General features: G+C 45.9%; 1 protein-coding gene across 2 annotated transcripts in view; it reads left to right on the forward strand.

Annotated features, from left to right (window-relative positions):
- Window positions 1–20,380, forward strand: part of LOC147460565 (uncharacterized) — a 78,463-nt gene that overhangs the window by 50,390 nt on the left and 7,693 nt on the right. Inside the window, exons 9-10 of one of the 2 annotated variants that reach the window (XM_086508026.1) lie at window positions 10,022–10,136; window positions 10,201–10,269. In XM_086508026.1, the coding sequence (XP_086364152.1) occupies window positions 10,022–10,136; window positions 10,201–10,269 (184 nt within the window). The remainder of the gene's footprint in view (window positions 1–10,021; window positions 10,137–10,200; window positions 10,270–20,380) is intronic. The other variant, XM_086508029.1, reaches the window with a different exon arrangement.

Consider the following 20,380-nt stretch of genomic DNA (forward strand, 5'->3'; position numbering starts at 1 on the left):
ACGGAGCCAACTTGCAGATCCTGGCCGAGAAACCTAAACCCTAAGAAGGGGCAGAAGAAGTTTTACCAACTTACAAAGTCTTGCCGAGGGCCTATTTTTAAAGAAGAGTTCCCACCAACATATGGGGCCCAAGTGGCCTAGAGAGATTAAATAAAGCAGGACCAGCACACACTCTCTTGCGTAAAGACTGATGACGTGGCAGAGTTGTATGGAATTTTGCATTTTTCGTTGGCTGTGCAGACGTGGCCCTTGTACCGATTTCCACGTTTGGCACTGATAGGTGCTGATGTGGCAGTGTACGGAATTCCTTATTTTGCGTTGGTAGCTTTTGGGCAAGATGCTTTTGAACCGGACGCACTTGTGTTCTCTCTTCTTCTGAATCCTCTATGTAAAGTTAATGGGTAATTAAATTAGTACTGCCCTCTATGGTGTATTGGCCGGTTACATTCCGTGGCAAGTGTTTTCAAGTTTGCCCACTCTGCCCAAAGATGGACTTCAGAGAGGGATATCATGAAACTCTGGTCAAATTTTTTCTTAAAAGCTTGCCAAGTCCTTGGAGTGTGCGGCTTGGTAGCTATAGAACTCCACCACTATATAACATTATCTCTGAGAAAAGTGGTGGCTCGAGATCTTTGATTCTTCAGTGTAGTTCCTCGGGGCATAGATAATGTCAAACTGCTGTAGGAACTGTAAAACTTTATTCTATCTTTCTCTCTTGAGAAGGTGAATTTATTTTTTTGTACAATTTGGAAGCGCCATCTTGTTCTATCTGCTCTTGAATGGACCGGTATGCTTTTAGAAAAGCACGCACTTGAAGCTTAGATACCACTGTAACAAGAGGGCACTACGTGTCACAAGACGGGCACCACGTGCCAATAGAAAAGAACAGACTGAACAGACTTTTAGCAATTCAATAACAACTGAACTGAGAGAGAGAGAGACGACACGCGACACGGAGTGGCGGAATTCCACCATAGAGAGTATTAGCCCCAAACCTTGGCGCCCCTTTCGGTATTTCTTTATATTGCATCAACACAGTACAAGCTGGTACTCCAGACTTTGCACCTTCTCCAGGAAGCATACCAGAGAATGAGCCCTTAGCACATATTTAAAGGCCCTTGGCCTATGAAAAGCCTTCAAAACTCAAAAGCTTCTGGTCCAAAAGCAATGCCAAAAAGCTGCCAGCGTAATTTAGGAAAATCTGTAAAGCTTGCCACGTCATCAACCAACGTAATTTACGAAAATCTGCCACGTCATCAGCAGTTACACAATTTTCTTATGTGTGTGTGTGTGTGGGGGGGGTCCTGCTTTATTTCCTTTATGTCACTTGGGGCCCCATCGGACGGGGTCCCCATAAGTTGGTAGGACTTCTTCTTCTGTTACTCGTTCTTCTTAGGGTTTAGGCCCCTCGGCCGACATCTGTCAGTTGGCTCCATTCTTTAGGCTTTGACACGTCAGCAGTTTGTGACATCTCTTCTTGAAAGAGAGTAATTGTCTACGATTACAACATATCTACAAAACAAGTCAAGTTAGCTCAAAAATTTTCGAGAGTCATTCCGAGGGACATTCAGTTTGCTCTTTTTGTTAAGGAGTTAGCTTCTCCTTTTGTCCAGATCGGAACTCTTGATATTCCGGCGTAGTAAAATTAGCCATCACACCCATACCGTACTGATCTTCTACGGGTGTCTTGATGCACTAAAATTACATACCCAAGCAATCTCATCCAATTAGGAATATAAAGTAGTTGGCACATCACAATGCAACACAAATGCTTACATATGCATGTTACAAGGCATAGAAACATAAAGCCGCCGATGAACACTCCCCCCGCAAATAACCATCTAGGTCCGGGCTATGAGCTGTTCAATGACTCCCTCATCACTCCTCCCGCAAATAACCTAAAAAGGTCCGGGCCATGAGATATAGAGGCCTTTTACAGCCAAACGCCCCCCAGACCGCAGCCTGCGTCGTTTGGAGGTGCTGAGAGTAACCACTACTCAGACTTGTTAATACTCCCCCCCGTAAATAACCATGCAGGTCCGGGCCATGAGTAACAACACTTTTCAATCATTCAATACTTCCCCCGCAAATAACCACAAGGGTTCGGGCCATGAGTAACAAGCATTCTCAAACATCATTTCTCACCCTCCACCCGGGAGTAAAATCACCAATCATTGAAACCAGTATTAAAACCAGTCAAATCGGCACCAAGACAGGTTCAAAACAGATACCATCCATTTCAAACAAAGTTTCAAACAATACTTTCTCAAACAAAGTTCAAAAGTATCTAACTATAAAAGAACTAGAGAGTTCATTCAGGGTTTTGTTCGGACAACCGAACTTTGAGGACGACTGGCTTGCCCTTCTGCATCACGGTGATGGTTCGGTTCCGAACCTGGAGAGTCGCATCATTCTTGTCATGCCAAGGCATGCCTAATAGAACGTCACAATTGCCCAACTTCATGATGTGGAAATCAACTTTTCCATGATAATCTTGAATAGTCACTGGAAGAGCACCAATGAGCGGTACCACTTTCTGAGTTTTCCCCGTGGCTAGCTCAGCTTCAATTTCTCCACCCTTTGCATCATAATCAAAGTGCATTTGCTTGAAGAATCCTGGATGGATGAAGTTCTCTGTAGCTCCGGGGTCAAAGAAAATAAGGGCTTTGAAGCCATTGACTTTGCCATATGCTCGACACAATTCATTTGTACTTTCAAGGCGTATGCCATAGATGTCAGATACTAATCCAATAGCCGGTTTAGCTCGTTTGGTTGGAGATGATTCTGGGTTTCTGTCGACCGTCGACGCAAGAGTCAGTTCCGCGGGTCTGTCAGTGTGTTGGGGACAACCAAAATAGTTATGTCCTGTTTGAAAGCATCCAAAACATCGGCCTTCTTGTAGTAAGGTGTCTCGTTGTTGAGGTGTCAAACGAGGCCTTTGTGGTTGACTTTCACGAGAATTCGTTCTTTGTTGGCGAGAGTTGTGGTCAGTGGCCCGAGATTCTTCTGTGGTAAACTCTAGCTTTCCCTTCATCAGCTTGTAGCCGATGCGGCATGGTCCATAAGTTCTTGCATGGTGGAGATTTGCTTGGATAGACAATATTCCTGCAATGGTGATGGTAGTCCAATGGTGTATGGCTCGCATTGGGCCTCCAAGGGAACAAATCTAAAGGACACCGGAAGGTGCATGTCTAGAAACCTTTGGTTATATTTGTCCATGGTTTCGGTGGCAAGCATTTTCAAGTTGCCCCACTCTGCCAAAATCCGGACTTCAAACATAGAAGTCATGTAACTACGTGAAAAAACTGTCTTGAAAGCTTGCCAGGTCCTTGGAGCATGCGGTTGTGTTGTGATTGAACTCCACCATTGCATAGCATTATCTTTAAGAAATCCTGCTGCTTGAGAAATCTTGGATTCTTCTGTATAGTTCCCTAAAGCATAGATGATGTTGAATTGCTATAGGAACTGCAATGCTTTCTTGCGATCTTTCACCCCGGAAAAAGTGAAAAATTTGATTGTCGTGCCGCCATCTTTGAAATCTTTGGGTTGGTTAGGCGCATATCCCGGGTATGGATAATAAGGGTATCCATATGGGCTCCAACCATTGTAGCCTGGTGGCGGTGGTGGTGGTGGAGTTGGGGGCAATGGCGGTTGTACTGGATCAGGGTCAGATGGCTGTACCATATTTCTGAAAACTCCCCCGATCGGAACAGACGGCTGAGAAGGTTGCCGGTTGGAAGCTCTCGTACTTTCTGATGTCGGAGGAGGAGGTATCACCTGGGGCATCAGAGGGGGTAACATGTAGTTCAAAACTTGTTGAAAACTTTGCAACATCGGAAGATTCTGCTGAGGATGCCGCGAAAGAATGTCGTGAAGTTCATTGAGCAGAAACTGCAAATATTCTGCTGAATCCATGAATTCCAAGTCTTGGGTTCTTTATGGCTTATGCCCTGTAAGACACAACAATGAAGACGGGAGCCCGATGCGCGATGAAGTAAGGGTGGGAGTGTCTAATAAGTCCGGGGTTGGAGGCCAAAGATACCTCAAATAAAATTCCAATAGCTCTGTCTCCTCTTTGGTAGGACTGGTATGCTTTCAAAAAAGCACACGCCTGATACTCTGATACCACTGTCACAAGACGGGCACCACGTGCCAATAGAAAAGAACAGACTGAACAGACTTTTAGCACTTCAATAACAACTGAACTGAGAGAGAGAGAGAGAGAGAGAGAGAGAGAGAGAGAGAGAGAGAGAGAGAGAGAGAGAGAGAGAGAGAGAGAGAGAGAGAGAGAGAGAGAGAGAGAGAGAGAGAGAGAGAGAGAGAGAGAGAGAGAGAGAGAGAGAGAGAGAGAGAGAGAGAGAGAGAGAGAGAGAGACGACACGTGACACGGAGTGGCGGAATTCCACCCCAGAGAGTATTGGCCCCAAACCTTGGCGCCCCTTTCGGTATTTCTTTATATTGCATCAACACAGTACAAGCCGATACTCCAGACTCTGCACCTTCTCCAGGAAGTATACCAAAGAATGAGCCCTTAGCACATATTTAAAGGCCATTGGCCTATGGAAAGCAGTTACAATGAAAAGCCTTCAAAACTCAAAAGCTTCTGGTTCAAAAGCAATGCCAAAAAGTTGCCAACGTAATTTACAGAAATCCGCATAGCCTGCCACGTCATCAACAAGCGTAAGTTACGAAAATCTGCCACATCATCAACAGCTACGCAATTTTCTTACTTGTGTGTGTGGGGGTCCTGCTTTATTTCCTTTCTGTCACTTGGGGCCCCATGGGACGGGACCCCCATAAGTTGGTAGGACTTCTTCTTCTGTTACTTGTTCTTCTTAGGGTTTAGGCCCCTCGGCCGGCATCTGTCAGTTGGCTCCATTCTTTAGGCTTTGACACGTCAGCAGTTTGTGACACCACGTGCCAACTAGAAAGAACAAACTTTTAGCACTTCAAAACAACTGAACAAAAGAGAGAGAATCCACGCAAGAGACACGGACTGGCGGAGTTAGGGTTTTAGGCCCCCTCGGCTGGGAGCTAGAAGTTGGTCAAGGTTAGGATCTTTTAATCCTAACTCCCTTATCTTTAGTTATGGTTTTAGGTCCCTCAGCCATCTTCTGCAAGTTGGGTTCTTTCTTCTGCTTATGGGTTTTAGGCCCCTCAGTTGTCTTCAATACGACGGCTAGAGTTAGGATTCTAGAGTCCTAACCCCTCTTGATCTTCGGCTAGTGCCACGTCACCAATTTTGTGACATCTAGACTTCACAATATTTTTTTGTGGAAACATTTTCTTGGACCCGTGTCGATGTGCAAAGCATTCTTGAGCACATATACACATGGTATCTCCTCTTTGTAGTTTCGCCAGCAAACGTTGGAGCAGCAAACGTTGGAGCACCCATCAGTTAGAAGTAGCCTCAAGCACAGTAAGTAGGTATCGAGAAGAGTTCGGTGGTAACTCACTCTCTAGAAGTGTCCGTGTCTATTTTGACATGCATAGGGTTTTGACTTGATTTTGAGGCCAATAAGTTGAATGGATGTAATACTTCTAGGCATTAAACGGTTTACGAAGTACCATCCCAAAGTTGATTAGCAGAATAACAATATTTTTCTTTGGAGGCATTTTCCTCGACCCGTGGTGAACACACACACACACACACACACACACACATGTTATCTCCTCTTTGTGGTTTCGCCAAATGTTGGAGCACCCATCAGTCGAGCAGTCTCAAGCACAATCGGTACGTATTGTCATGGGGACGGGCACCACGTGCCAATGGAAAAGAACAGATTGAACATCTTTAAGCACTTCAAATAACAACTGAACTGAAAGAGATGCACGACACGAGACGGGGAGTGGCGGAGTTCCACCCCGAGAGAGCACTGGCCCCAAACCTTGGCTCCCCTTTCTGTATCTCTTTCTATTGCTTGAACTCAATACAATGCCGGTACTCCGGCTTTGCACCTTCACCCAGAAGCATGCCAAAGACCGAGCCCTCTCCACATATTTAAAGGCCCTTGGCCTATGAAAAGCAATTACATGAAAAACTTCAAACTCAAAAGCATCTAGAATGTCATTGGGCACGCAAAGACTGACTTCCTGTAGGCCCCCAAAGAGTGCCCCTTTCGGTATTTCCATATTCATTTGAAAGGAAACGACCCAAACACTTAGATCAAACACTCACCAAGCTGTCCAAACCTGTCAAGTGCAGAAATTGCAGGTTTTCCACCGAATTTTGGCAGTCTTAACTACGCCAAAATCTTTGTAGGTCAAAAGTACAAGTCTAGGACGGATTCCCCTTGCATTTTAGAAGCTTTTCGGTGAGCTGTAAGTAGGTTTGAGCGTGCTGCAATTTTCTGTTTTGGTCACGGACAGGTGCCCAAATTCCTGTATAACCACCCGAAGGCTTCCCTGGTGTTGTCTTGCAATTCAGGTACGAAACCCTAAACCTGCAAATAAACGCTGCAAGCTGTAATTCTCCATTTTCGATCATTTTGAGTGGAGCAAACATGTCTATGCATGTCTTAAGAGCTCCCGCACGTTAATGGGACTTTTACTCTTTGATTTGGACGAGTTTTCACGTGAGAAAACTCTCTTGTTTCACAATCTATTGCAATGGAATTGTGCGTTCCTTTGGGGGATTAGCAATTAGCTAATCGGGTTCCTGTTCAGAAGGCTCTTGCCTTGTCAAACGCGCATAAAACCCACAAGATTGTACAAACATTTGAGGAGCCCAACTAGTGGGGCATTACCATATGTGTAAGAGGGAGAGAGATGCACGAGAGCAGAATCATCGCGCTACATGAGACTAAGGGAAGAAGGCAAGCTTTCCGTCAAAGCTTCAAACCTGAAAATCCACTCACAAAACTGAAAATGCAGCCTCCACTCTCATATTTGGGCGCCCTGAGCTGGGAGAGACGTTCTCGAGTGTGTGTTGACGGGTAGGTGGCTCTCCTTCAGCCATGTGTCCACTATGCCCCTTATGGTTCATTTTCCTAACCCCTCCCAACTTAATAAAGTTGTCAGTGACATACAAGTTATCGAGTCGCCTAAATTCCATTTATGTGCATAGAAGCTTCTATACTTATTAGAATTCAGTGCTAACTTACTCGACCGATCCTGGATTGACCGACCTAGATTCTTGATGTGAGAAAGCCGTTTGGTTGTAGCCGTTTCAACCTGGCCATGCAATGTCCACTTGCACCTTTTCAAGGGTTTCGGGAAAAAGAAGGAAAATTAAAATAAATATAAATATATAGTACATATTTAAAGAAGGCAACACCTCCTGTGACACAGAATGTTACAAGCTTTTACACTTCAAGCGATAAATCAATAGCAACACACGAAAAGAAACTTCAAAATATCTGTTTTAAGAGAGAGAGAGAGAGAGAGAGAGAGAGAGAGAGAGAGAGAGAGAGAGAGAGAGAGAGAGAGAGAGAGAGAGAGACGACACGATAGAGTTTCGCGCCCAGAAGCACTGGCCCGAAAGATTGGCGCCCCTTTCGGTATTTCTTTATTATTGATCATTGCAAAGTACAACTCTCGAGGGACCTCTGCTCTCAGACTTTGGGTCCAGGTGCTCTGCAGAGTGAGGCCACAGGGGCACTTTTATTCTTACAAGGGATACCCAAAAGCGGAGCCCCAAAAGCACTAAACCGAAAAGCAGCTGATCCCAAAAGTTCACGCTGGAGACTCTCAAAAGCAACTAGCGTAATTTGCGGAAATTCGTACAGCTTGCCACGTGGGACCTGCAACGCAAATCGCGAAGCGCATTTTACGAAAGTCTCTTTCAAGGTTCAAGCTTCTATCTTTTAGGGTTTCGGGCCCCATGGCCGGTGCTTCATAAGCTCTTCAAGTTAGTCCGTTTAGTTTCTCTTGTCCCCTTGGCCATTTCTCTGCCAGTTGGTCATGCCACATCATCACTTTGTGACATTTTTCCCTCTTGAAAGAATTGTGATCGCCTCGATTACGCCTGTAAAAACAGCCAAATGACATAAACTTTCTTCAATAGACACTGACTCTATGTACTCATGCACTAGACTCCACCAATCCAACACTTCTACAAAGACATCGGTCACTGATCAATCACATTTGTGTCAAGGGTCTGAAATAAAAATCCTGATCATTGTAACCATTTAGCAATCACATCCAGATGTGTCTTTGATCTTTTCACGGATGTCTTGAATCACCGTTACAGGCTTGGACACTCCAAGCGAGAAATCAATAGCAACACACGAAAAGACTTCAAAATCACCGATCTTTAAGAGAGAGAGAGAGAGAGAGAGAGAGAGAGAGCACGACGAAGTTCCTCGCCCAGAAGCACTGGCCCCAAAGATTGGGGCCCCTTTTGTTATTTCATTTATCATTGATCACTGCAAAGTACAACCTCTGCTCTCAGACTCTGTGTCCAAATGCTTTGCAGAGTGAGGCCCCAGGGGCTCTTTTATTCTTACAAGGAATGCCCAAAAACAGAGTCCCAAAAGCAAGCAGGTTCAAAAGCACAGAGCCGAAAAGTAGCTGATCCCAAAAGCTCACGTTGGAGACTCCCAAAAGTAGCGAGTGTAATTTACGAAAATCCGAACAGCCTGCCACTTGGCACTTGCAACGCAAATTGCGAAAACTCCGTACGACCCTGCCACGTCAGCATCCGTACGATTTGCCATGTCAGCATGTCAACGCATTTTACGGGAATCTCTTTCACGGTTCAAGCTTTTGTCTCTTAGGGTTTCGGGCCCCACGACCGGTGCTTCATAAGTTCTTCAAGTTAGTCCATTTAGTTTCTTTTGTCGTTCTTTGCGAGTTGGTCATGCCACGTCATCACTTTGTGACACGGAAACTATGGAAGACTACAACCGAAAGTTTCTAGACATCTATCTTCAGGTGTCTCTCGTCAAACTGATAACCTTGGTGGACTAGTGTGATTACTATACCATTGGATTGCCATCACAACTACAAGAATAATGTTTATCCAGGCAAGTTTGTGCTATGGAAGAGTTTGTGGAACATGTTGAGGCCGGCTACAACCTTATGAAAGGAACCAAACCATAACTTTCGTGTAGAATGGAAAGCCAGTCCTTCTTCGAGTTTGACTAAACCGAGACACATGATTTTAAGTTTGCTTTGTCTTTAGACACTATTAAACCTTGTTTGAGAATACTGTTTGGAATTTGTTCGAAATGGAGTTTATATGTTTTAAACTTGTCTTGGTGTTGATTGAGATTCCTTGATTTTGGTTTTGATACTGGTCTCAATTGTATTTTGGCCTGTGAATAACTCATGACTTGGACATTGGTATGGGAGGAGTATTCAACGGAAAACTGTGACTGAAAGATCTGTGAATAACTCATGGCTTGGGTCTTCATGCTGCTAAACGACATAGGTTACGGTTTGGGGAGCGTTTAGGTGTACATTGAACCTCCGAACGACGTAGGTTGTGGTATGGGGGGTGTTTGATTGTATATGGCCTTTGAATCTCATGGCCCGGACTTCGGTTTTTGGGAGGAGTATTAATGGGGAAGTGTGGCCTTTGAATTTCTCATGGCTTGGGACCTCGGTTTACTCTTAGGGGGAGTATTCATATGTCTTGTGATTGCATCTGTAATCATCTGTGTTGCATTGTGATGTGCCAACTATATATTCCAAATAGGGGTGAGATTGCTTGGGTATGTAATCTTAGTGCATTGAGACACCCCTCTATTTTGGAATGTCTTTGTCTATGACCTACTATGGTTTCTTAAAGACATGTACGGTTTTCTTAACGGAATAGCTTGAGCATGTATTGAACTCCTTATGCAGTATTACTCACTTCTCAAGGACTTTAATTCTATGCGGCTACATATGAGGTGACATTGGTTATTGTGCGATTTTGTTTTTTGCAACTTTTTCTGTAAATACACATACTAGTAAGCCTTTGAGGTGAAGCCTATAGTGAAGTTGTGCCAGAACTGTAAGGTTTGATACTCCAAGTTTTTCCACCAAAATGGCAATTGATTTCTGGCGTGTTGTTGGTTGTGTTTTGTATATTCAGTCTCATGCTGAAAAGTTACAGACGGATTTGGATGCATTGAGAAAGTCTTTAAATTCGAAGTGTAAACAGTTAGGCGTACGAATTAAAGTTACAACACTTGCAGAGCTACCCTACGGTAACCTTCTGTATTTGATGTTCATGTACGTGGTGTACGCAAAGGGTTTTAATTATCGTAATAGGATGGAAACCAGGGGCACAAGAGAATGCAGCAGCATGGGATGATGATTGGGACAAGTTTGAAGATGAAGGTAAGCCTGATTACTTTGCTTCCAATTGATATAAACATTACATGTCTTGTATTGTGCTTTGTCATGTCTTCCTCCTCTTAAGGGATTTGATTGCTGGCCCTTTCATCTACTTGAAAGAAGATGACCTTCTCATAAGGCAAGTCTTGTCAATTGAAAAATGAGGATGCCTTGATAGTGCCAACAATATGGCAGCTCTGCGTTCAATTTTGTCGTTAATGGAATATAAAAGTGGGCTCATGAATCAGTAGGGGTGCATATTAGAGAGCAGTTGATGGTGAGGGTTGAGCCAGTAGAAGAGAGGCAAGCTGTTGGATTGAGGGGGTAGAGAAAGCAAAGAAACACCTCATCCACTTATAATTCTTCAATGACACGTTATATCACGTCATACTGGAATAGGTGCTTCGTTTTTTGATGCATGGGCAAGAGGGTAAAGGTGGGGTCTCATAGGAATTTTTGGCACTTAAAGTAGACGTTATTGCTTAATAACCAAACTAAGAGGGGTGAAAACCTTTTTTTGGGATAGCTTCTCCTCTAGGTGGTGCTCTTTCTGTCACTTGTTGTTGTTGTCTTGTAACCGGGGAGTCATCTGACAAAGAGGCAATTCTCTACAACACTGAACTTGAATGGAAAACAACAAACTTGAACCTAAAATATAATGTAGACAAGAGAGACAGAGTGGTGGAGCTCCACTATCCAAAGCACTAGCCCCTAGCTGAGGGGCCTCAGGGGTACTTTTTCATTTTATTGATCAAGAGTCGAAGTTACAACTGTTGGAAAGCACACACTCTCCCTTTGAGTCATCTGCAGAGTTGCAAGTCAGAGACTAATGGTACGCTGTTCACTTTTGTAGGCATTAGTCCCCAAAAGCCCAAAAGCAACTTCAAAATCAAGGCTTATTTTTTGACAAGTACTAAAAGCACCAAAAATCATCCTTTTAACTTTTAACTAACGCACAAAAGCGACTAAGATTCATATGCTTTCATAAAACTGACAACAGACAATCCTTTCGACGCCAAATCAGCCATGCCAGCTCATTGCGTACGCTGCCACGTCAGCATGTCTTTTCCCTGATTTGCGTTGAGAAACCTGCCGCCATTTGCGGGATGCTGCCGTTAGTTTTGGATCTTTAAGTTCGGTTCTGGCTTGGCCCCTCCCTTTTTGGTTTGGTGCAAGCATGCTACGTCATCACTTTGTGATGTGAAAAAAGACTAATTACCCTAAATTACTCGTGAAAAACAAACATAAAACCAATTGTTTGTAAACACCGACCCCATGCAAACATGCAAATGTGTCAGAATAGGCAGCGGAAAATGCAATGAAGATAGGAACTGGCGTCCGATCTAGAGGACACCTCGACTCCATTCTAGCTCGACTATGATAAGATCCTCTGACACTAGAGAACACCTGCAATGCCACATACATGAACAAGGCAATTGTGTAAAAGAGAAATCATTGAGGTAGAAAGAGACAAGACACCTGAGAGAGAGAGAGAGAGAGAGAGAGAGAGAGAGAGAGAGAGAGAGAGGAAGAAGAAGAAGAAGAAGAAGAGTATTTTAACGTCGTGGGAAACTATCCCAAGAGACCTTAAAGATCTATCCGACGAGGAGAGTTGAACTCAAGACCTGTTATTCAAGAGAGAAAGAGAGAGAATCTGGGAAAGGCTCTCCATGCTGATAACAAATTGCTCATACAAGTGACCAAGGGTGGTTTGGCATAGATCTGACATGCCCCAATGGATAGACATGAGGTGCACACAACTGTGATTGCTATTGCCACCTGCTCCTGCACACGAGACCATGCACTCGGTCTCCACATGGGCTTACCCTAGCCTCATATGAAAGCAAGGCTCTGGTAGGATCTCCTCCTAGCAAGAGAATTGATATAGAGGGAGAGAGACATGTCTCATGGCATGGGTGCCGTCTAGAGAGCATGGAACATCTCCTCCATTGCGTGCACCTCGGATGTGGTGCTTTGCATCTGGATGATCACATCGTCTCTATGTAGATGCCTTGAGAGGAAAAATGCAAGGAGGAATAGCTTGCTGCCCATGACAATTGCCGATGTGTTGCTCATCTGCTGGTGACGAAAAATGCATGGGCTATAGAAAACACAGGGGAAAGGCTACTAAAAAACGCAAGCAATTGCTCCTCCCCTTGCCCATTAGCCAGCTGCCACCCTAGGGCTGCTCAATAGGGGTGCCCTATAGACCAAAGCCTGGGCATACACTACCTCCCAATGGTACCCCTACCTTGCATATGTAGCCTTGGAGCTGTTGGTCAGCCAGCTGTCCACCAACCCCCACAATCTCATAAATGAGGAAAATAGGGAAAAGCAGACATTAGAAGCCATGTGGGCTATAGGGAAAAAACGAGCAAAATACTCCCAGCATGTAGGAACCTAATGGCCATGGAACCAAGCCAAAACCCTGAGCTAAACATGGCTAGACACATCCCGACATGAGAAAACAACCTCACTTTGGTTGGGCACAACCACAAAAGGACCCTCACTCCCTAACACCTGTCCCTGGCACAAACATGGCTAGACACATCCCGATATGAGAAAGTAATCTCTCTCTGGCCGTGCACAACTACAAAAGGACCCTCACTCCCTAACACCTATCCCTGGGAGAAATTGGGACTGATTGGACGAATCCAGAGAGATTCCATAACTCTTAACACCCCCTCTTAGGTCCTGGAAAGGAAGATGGACCAGGAAGCTGAAGTGGGCAATCTGCAAGTATAAAGAGAGGGTTTCGTAGACAAGTGTAATGAGACAGCACCCTGTGCCAATGGAAAAGAACAGAGTGAATAGACTTTAGAGGCTTCAAATAACAACTGAACTGAAAGAGATGCACTACAGGCGAGACGGGGAGTGGCGGAGTTCCACCCCAAGAGAGCACTGGCCTAAAACCTTGGCGCCGCTTTCTGTATTTCTTTATATTGCTTCATCAAAGTACAACTCCCATGGCTCTGCTCTGCATCTCCCGTGGATAGACTGCCAGAGTGAGAGCCCATGGGTCTTATTTAAAGGCCCTTGGCCTCTAAAAGCAATACATGAAAAACATACAATTTTAAAAGTGTGTGGTCTCCGAAAGCTTGTGCAGAGGGCTGTCCGTACAACCTGCCATGTCATCACTTGCTAGCGCAATTCGCGGAAGTCCGTGCAGCCTGCCAAATCATCAATGTAAAACGTGGATGTTCGTACAACTGCCACGTCATCAATTTTTACGCTAGAAAGATAGTGTGTGTGTGTTTGTTTTTTGATCCTGCTTTATTGAAGTGTCTTGTGGCACTAGGGCCCCATCGAACGGGATCCCATAAGTTGGTAAGACTTCTTCTTTTGTTGCTGCTCAGTGCTTCTTAGGGTTTAGGCCCCTCGGTTGGGATCTTCAAGATGGCTTGGGTCTTCAGTGGCTTGACACGTCAGCAATTTGTAACAACAAGGATATTTGCTACAAAACTCCGAGGTCGAACAATACACGGCTGTAGTACCATTCAACTACTACCCCTGAAGACGCTGAAGGAGTAAAATGTGGTCCACTGAAGGTAAATCCAGCTTTATCAAGAATCTCCTCAACTCAACCGACTCACAAGTAGCACAACCAACACCTGCAGAAGGTACTACTGTTGACCGCTCCAAGGGAATGCATCAAAGCTGAGGGTAAAGGCATATGGTTCTAAACATTCGGCTTTGCATGTAATTGCTTTTGAATGGCCATGGGGCTTAAAATACAGACTGTGAGTCTCTTCTTTGGCATTCTAGTGGGAGCAGGAGTAGAGCAAGAGTCACAACGCTTGTATTGTGTTGAAGCATTATAAAGAAATACCGAGAGGGGCGCCATGGTTTGGGGCCATTGCATTGTAGGGTTGGAACTACGCCACTTTGCGTCTCGTGTGGGCTCTCTCTCTTTCAGTTCAGTTGTATTGAAGTGTTTAAAAGTTTGTTCAGTTTGTTCTTTTCCGTTTGCACGTGGTGCCCTCGCGTTACAGTGAATCCCAAGCTGGCTCCATATCCCTCTCTGAAGAGAGAACACCCGAACCATGGATAACTGCCACAACTCTCCAACATTCTCTATCTGTGCAATTGGATCACCCAAGGTAGGTGACTCCGAAAGAAAATATACCTGTGGAACCTAGAACCAAATTTGGGAGAATCGAGAAGAACATCTTTCCACTTTGAAGAATGCCATGGCTAAGTGTAACTCGTTCCTTTTCCAAGAACGACCACTATCCACTTGTAAGAAACAAGATGCGAGTCTAAGGATAAGGGAAGTAGGTGTGTCCTGAATGGTACAGTCTCCAGGGATCAATTTGGAAACAAAGCACACAGGAACTACTACTCGGATACACTGAGAAGAGCAGATATCCCACCACAAATCCGAACGACGAAGCAACCATTAAAGTGGCTCAAGGAGATCATCCGCCAAGATACTAACTGCATTGTGAGCTGAAACATACTATCCAAAGCCACAAGAAACGGACAAGGAAACCAAGGATTTGAAGAGACCATACATGGTACTCCGTTGAATGAAACACCAATAGTCAACGGAAGAAGATAACATGGAAGCCTCCTCTGAAAGAGAAGTATCCTTAAAAGTACACTCCGAGGTAACAACTAGCTCAACCCCACGTTGGAACTGAGCAAACAATGTCATTGAAAGCTCTAGAGCTAAGACCGAGAGCTCCCCTCAGATAGGGATGCCCCTTCTCGCTGAATCCTAGGAAAAGAGAATAATTACCACCACAAAGAAATGTGAGACAACTTGTAGTAAAACTGCATCCTCTGTAATTGAATAGAAAACCTGAATCTCATAGAACTCGAGACCCAAAGAGGATCGCACATTTGGTAAACTTTGTAAAACTGTGACCTCTGTAATTGATTAGAAAACCTGAATCTCATAGAACTCGAGACCTAAAGAGGATCACACCATTAGTAAACTTGAATTGTTGAGAAGCGAAAGAGAGGAAAGGTCGTCACCTGAGGATATGTTTGCGAAAGAACCGTCGGGTTGGACCTAGCTACTCAAGCAAACTCCCATATCAAACCAATTGTGTTACTCCTCTGCATCTGCCAAGGTCAAACCTGTAGGTACAATCAAATGCAATATGCCAAACTCCATACAGACTCGAAAGAGCACATGTACTCGAATTGTGGTAACTTGCTTCCTTAGAATCTTCACTTGTGTTGAAGAAAATAAACCAACCAATGAACTGTGCAATCAATACCCAGCGTCTGCGAATGTCAAATCTAGTCAAACCTCTAGGGACTGCTGCAAAAGGAGAAGTCTGCACCATAAAAGGCGTTCTGAAGTGGGGCTGTCCCTCTCGAGCCACACAGCTCGTAGCAAAAGCACTACCAAAAAATCGCCTCGCTGCAGACTCGTGTCCAGTCCTCTGCATCTGAGGAGGAGTGGTGGAGGGGTCGGGAGATGAGGCTGTGGGCCCCACCAGGGAGAAAGAGGGGACGGGAGGCGGAGGTGCAGGTGGAGGTGGGGGAGTGGAAGGAGGCGGGGGAGGCGGAGCGGTAGCGTCTGAGGAAGGAGGAGGTGGAGGTGGAGGAACTGAAGTGGACGGGGCCTCCTTAGGCGGGTCCTGCTGAAGGGGGTCAAAACGGTTCCATGTCGGAACCCAATGGTGCTGAGCTGTAGAAGGTCGGCCACCAGGGGGAGTAGTGGGGCGAGCCCTCCCCTATCGGCGGCGGCCAAGCACCTGCTGCCAACCGTCAGCTGTCTCATCGCTGGTCTTTGTCAAGGTACCAGCCTGTGTGTCCTGTGTGTCTAGCTGTTGGGCATGCTCAGCCTTGGGAGGCTGCGCCTGCGTTGTGGGTCGAGGTCTCTTGCGAGGACAGGCCTTTGCCAAATGGCCCATCTGTTTGCAAATGAAACACTGATTCGGGAGGCCCGAATACTCCACACTCTGGCGGAACCAATCCCCACTCACCCTAGGTAGTAGGATGACCTTTGGGAGAGTGTGGGTGTTCCGAACTAGAACAAGTACTGTGGGGATGCCGGCCGCCTGGGCAGCTACAGAGGCTGCCGTGCAAGGTGTCTCCAGGACACTCCCAATCTGTGAGCCTATCCTGGACAAGAGTGGCAGGTACTCCCTCCTCAAACCAGGAAAGCAAACGGAGATGGGAAGGTCTGCCTCCTCTACGAGAACATCTGTAGCTAGATCGAAACCATGCCTCCACTGTCGAAAGTGGGCTCGAACTGCTCTGATGGCCAAGGGACTCATCGCGATGACCTTGGACGCCATCTCTGAGGTCTCGAACTCTATCTGATAGTAGCCGCATCTGAGGAACTGAACATCCCGAGAATCTTGCAGATGACGGAAGTTGCTTGCAAGCGTTCCACCTCTGCTGCGAGGCTCGCTTGTCTATCGGCGAAAAAGCAAGTCGGATGGTGGGCTCTGTGGGGTCGGGTGAGGGGGCTTTCTGAGAGTCCCTCTGAGGTGGAGCATGAGCCTCCATCAGTGTCTGTTGCCGTGGAGAAAGGGCGAAATGACGATGACCCTCTGCTAGCCGAGCACGTTGTAAGTGCTGACAAATTCAGCCGAGCAAGACCCGGGGGGGGGGGGGGGGGGGGGGGGGGGGGTTTTGGGCGGGGCGGAAAGAGCGGGAGTGCGAGGCTGGGGCGGGCGGGGGCTGAGGCGCGGCGGGAGGGCGGCTGAGACGTGGCGGGCTGGGGCGGATATGCTGAGGGCTGGCTGCACGCTGGTGCTGATTGCAGGCAGCGGGCAGGCAGGGCAGGGCAGGGCAGCGCGAGGGAGGTTGGCTGTGCGCTGGTGCTGAATGCAGGCGGCGGGCGGGCAGGGCAGGGCAGGGCAGTGCGAGGGAGGTTGGCTGTGCGCTGGTGCTGAATGCAGGCGGCGGGCGGGCAGGGCAGGGCAGGGCAGCATGAGGGAGGTTGGGGGGGGGGTTAGAGCGATGGCGAGAGAGGGGGGGTGCAGAGCGTGCGTAGGGGAGATGGGTGAGGGCAGCAACGAGCGTTCGATATGGTCCGGAAACAGCAAGTGCTTCCACACCTTTGTCAGAAATCTGAATTTTGCGTTGAGTTGCTAACACGGTTTCTTCCTCAATGAGAAAAGAGCTGAGAGCATCAAATTTTTTCCTTGGTTATTTGTATCCGAAGTGTCCTAGACACCGTTTCGTACGCCTCAGGCAACTTCGTGAGTACCAAAGCAGCTAATTGAGTATTGGTCAGTGCACTTTTCATAGCTGATAGTTGATGATGAGTAACTTTAGCCTTCATAAGAAATGATTGCATGGAACTTCCGGGTGGAAACTTGATGGCAAATAACTGTCCAAGAAGGGTGACTGCTCGCATCGTAGAATCCTGATCAAACATTCCAACGAGCTTGAACCACGTATTGTTGGCAGTCTTCAAAGTCTTAATGGCTGGAGAAATTTCCTTTCTAAGAGGTTCCGTAATGGCCGACATTGCCTTCGCATTACTCACATCCCAATCAACACGATTTTTGATACTCGTCATCTTGAAGGCGGGTGTTCTTGTTGTTGGGATCCCTCGTATGACGGTAATCAAGTTTCAATGGGCGTAGTTATTGTGGGGAAGGTGAAGAAGAAGCCTACTTGGTAACTCTTGTGATGGCGATGGAGAATAAGGGTAGAGTGAAGCAGGAGCAGCCCACGAAAGTGGTTTATCAGGAGATAGCGTGGAGAGAGGAGAATTCGTACGATTTGGGAAAAATGCCCAGTGTTGATTTTGGGGCTATCTCTTTATTTTATGAGTAAGTGACCTAAAGGTCCAAGGGCCATTCACATTTGGGCCCTTGGACTCGAGGCTTAAAATGCCTTTATAAACATTATTCCCTAACAACCTCCCACCTAAAGGCAATGTGCCTTGGGAGATAAAAGAATCAGCTAACTATGGTACATCAGCTGACTATACACTTACTCATTTAACCCCCATTATCTGGCGGCAATATGCAAACCTCTCTGTTGGGAGACTCTTGGTCAGAAGATCTGCAGGATTGTCATCTGTATGCACCTTGACAAGGGTGATAGCCTTGTCCTCAAGCACACTCCTGATAAAGTGATACTTCACCTCTATGTGCTTTGCCTTGGCATGAAAAACAGGATTCCTTACGCATGAGCCATAAAGCTTCTTTGCTTGCCTCAGTGGCAGCCACATATTCAGCCTCAGTGGTAGACAAAGCAACACATTTTTGCAGTCTAGAAATCCAAGAAATTGCACCTTTGTGAAAGTAAACACATATCCAGAGGTAGACTTTCTGCAATCTGGATGTCCAGCAAAGTCTGCACCTGTAAAGCCATGCACAGATGTCTCACTCTTCCCAAAACAAATGCCTAAGTCTTTAGTGCCTTTCAAGTATCTCAAGATACATTTCACTGCTTCCCAATGCTTTTTGCCAGGGTTACTCATGTACGTGCTCACCACTCCCACCGCAAATGCAATGTCGGGACATGTGGCAACCAAAGCGTACATTAAACTGCCAACGGCTGATGCATAAGGAATCTTGGCCATTTCAGCCTGCATATCATCTGTCTTTGGGCAATCCTGTGCAGTAAGTTTTACATATGGAGGCAATGGAGTACCAATTGCTTTCCCCCCTTCCATATGAAAACGATGCAACACCTTATCAATGTAATCTCGCTGAGATAGATATAGATGCCTGTTGGGTCTATCTTGAGAGATACGCATGCCCAAAATATGATTAGCATTACCAAGATCCTTCATGTCAAAGCGTTTCCGTAAGCTTTGCTGTAATGCATTCAACTCAGTGACATTTTTGCCCGCAATAAGCATGTCATCAACATACAAAATCAGCAGTAGAAGACTTCCATCACTTCCATCACTGGCCTTTTCGGTATACAAACAGTGATCAAAATTACATCTTCTGTATTCTCTGAGACCTCATGAATGTATCAAACTTGTGATACCATGCACGTGGAGACTGTTTCAAACCATACAGGCTCTTCAAGAGTCTACAAACTTTTTTTTCTTGCCCCTTTGACACAAAACCTTTTGGCTGCATCATATAGATAATCTCAAGCAAATCACCATGCAAAAACGTTGTTTTACATCCATTTGCTTTAATTCCATATCTTGAGAAGCAACCACACCCAAAACAAGTCGTAATGTGGCAAGCTTCACGACAGGAGAGAAAATCTCATCAAAGTCAACACCATGCTTTTGCTTGTACCCTTTAGCAACCAAACGTGCCTTGTACTTAGAAGAAGCATCATATGTGACCTTTGTTTTGTAAACCCATTTACATGGCAAAGCCTTATGCCCTGTAGGCAAATCAACCAAATCCCATGTACGGTTCTTCTCCAAAGAGTGTATTTCCGAAACCATTGCTTTGAACCATTTCTTACTGTCATCATGTTGCAAAGCCTCTTTATAACAAGACGGCTCACCACTATCAGTAAGCATGACATAGTCCAAAGACGGTTCATATCTATGGGGGGGCCTTGTCACCCAAGTAGACCTACGAACCCAATGATCCATAACAGGTGGGTTTTCAGCCTGTAAGTCATCAAAAACAGCAGGCTGTTCAGCTGGTTGCATCACATCAACGGGCTGCCTATGACCAGCAACCTGTTCCCCAACTTGTGGGGCATCAATGGCAATTTCTTGGGGCTGATTTTCAGCACCTATTGGTTGATTTTCAGCACCATTTTCAGCATGCATTTGCTGCGGAACATTGGGCCTTCTTGGCTGTCCATAAGTCACATCTTCACGAAAAACAACCCGCCGCACTTCCTCGACCCGTATGGGTTGTTTATGCATGCAATTTTCATTGAAGATGACATCATTGCTGCGTATGATTTTCCGCAATGTGGGATCCCATAATCTAAACCCCATTTCACCATCCTCACCAGATCCTAGGAAAATACATTTGCTAGACTTGTGTTCAAGTTTGGTGCGCAGTTCACTCCGGATGTGAACATAGGCCTCACAACCAAACACTCGCAAATGTGCATACGAGGGTGGCTTGTCGGACCACACCTCCTCAGGCACCTTTCCACCCAAAGTCTTACTCGGTGAGCGATTAATCAAGTGAATAGCTGTTTGCATAGTTTCTGCCCAAAAACCATGAGGTAATGCAGCATGTGATAGCATACTCCG

The sequence above is a fragment of the Adiantum capillus-veneris genome, chromosome 3, assembly GCF_014529385.1.
Source record: "Adiantum capillus-veneris isolate H3 chromosome 3, ASM1452938v2, whole genome shotgun sequence".
In the NCBI taxonomy this organism is placed as follows: Eukaryota; Viridiplantae; Streptophyta; class Polypodiopsida; order Polypodiales; family Pteridaceae; genus Adiantum; species Adiantum capillus-veneris.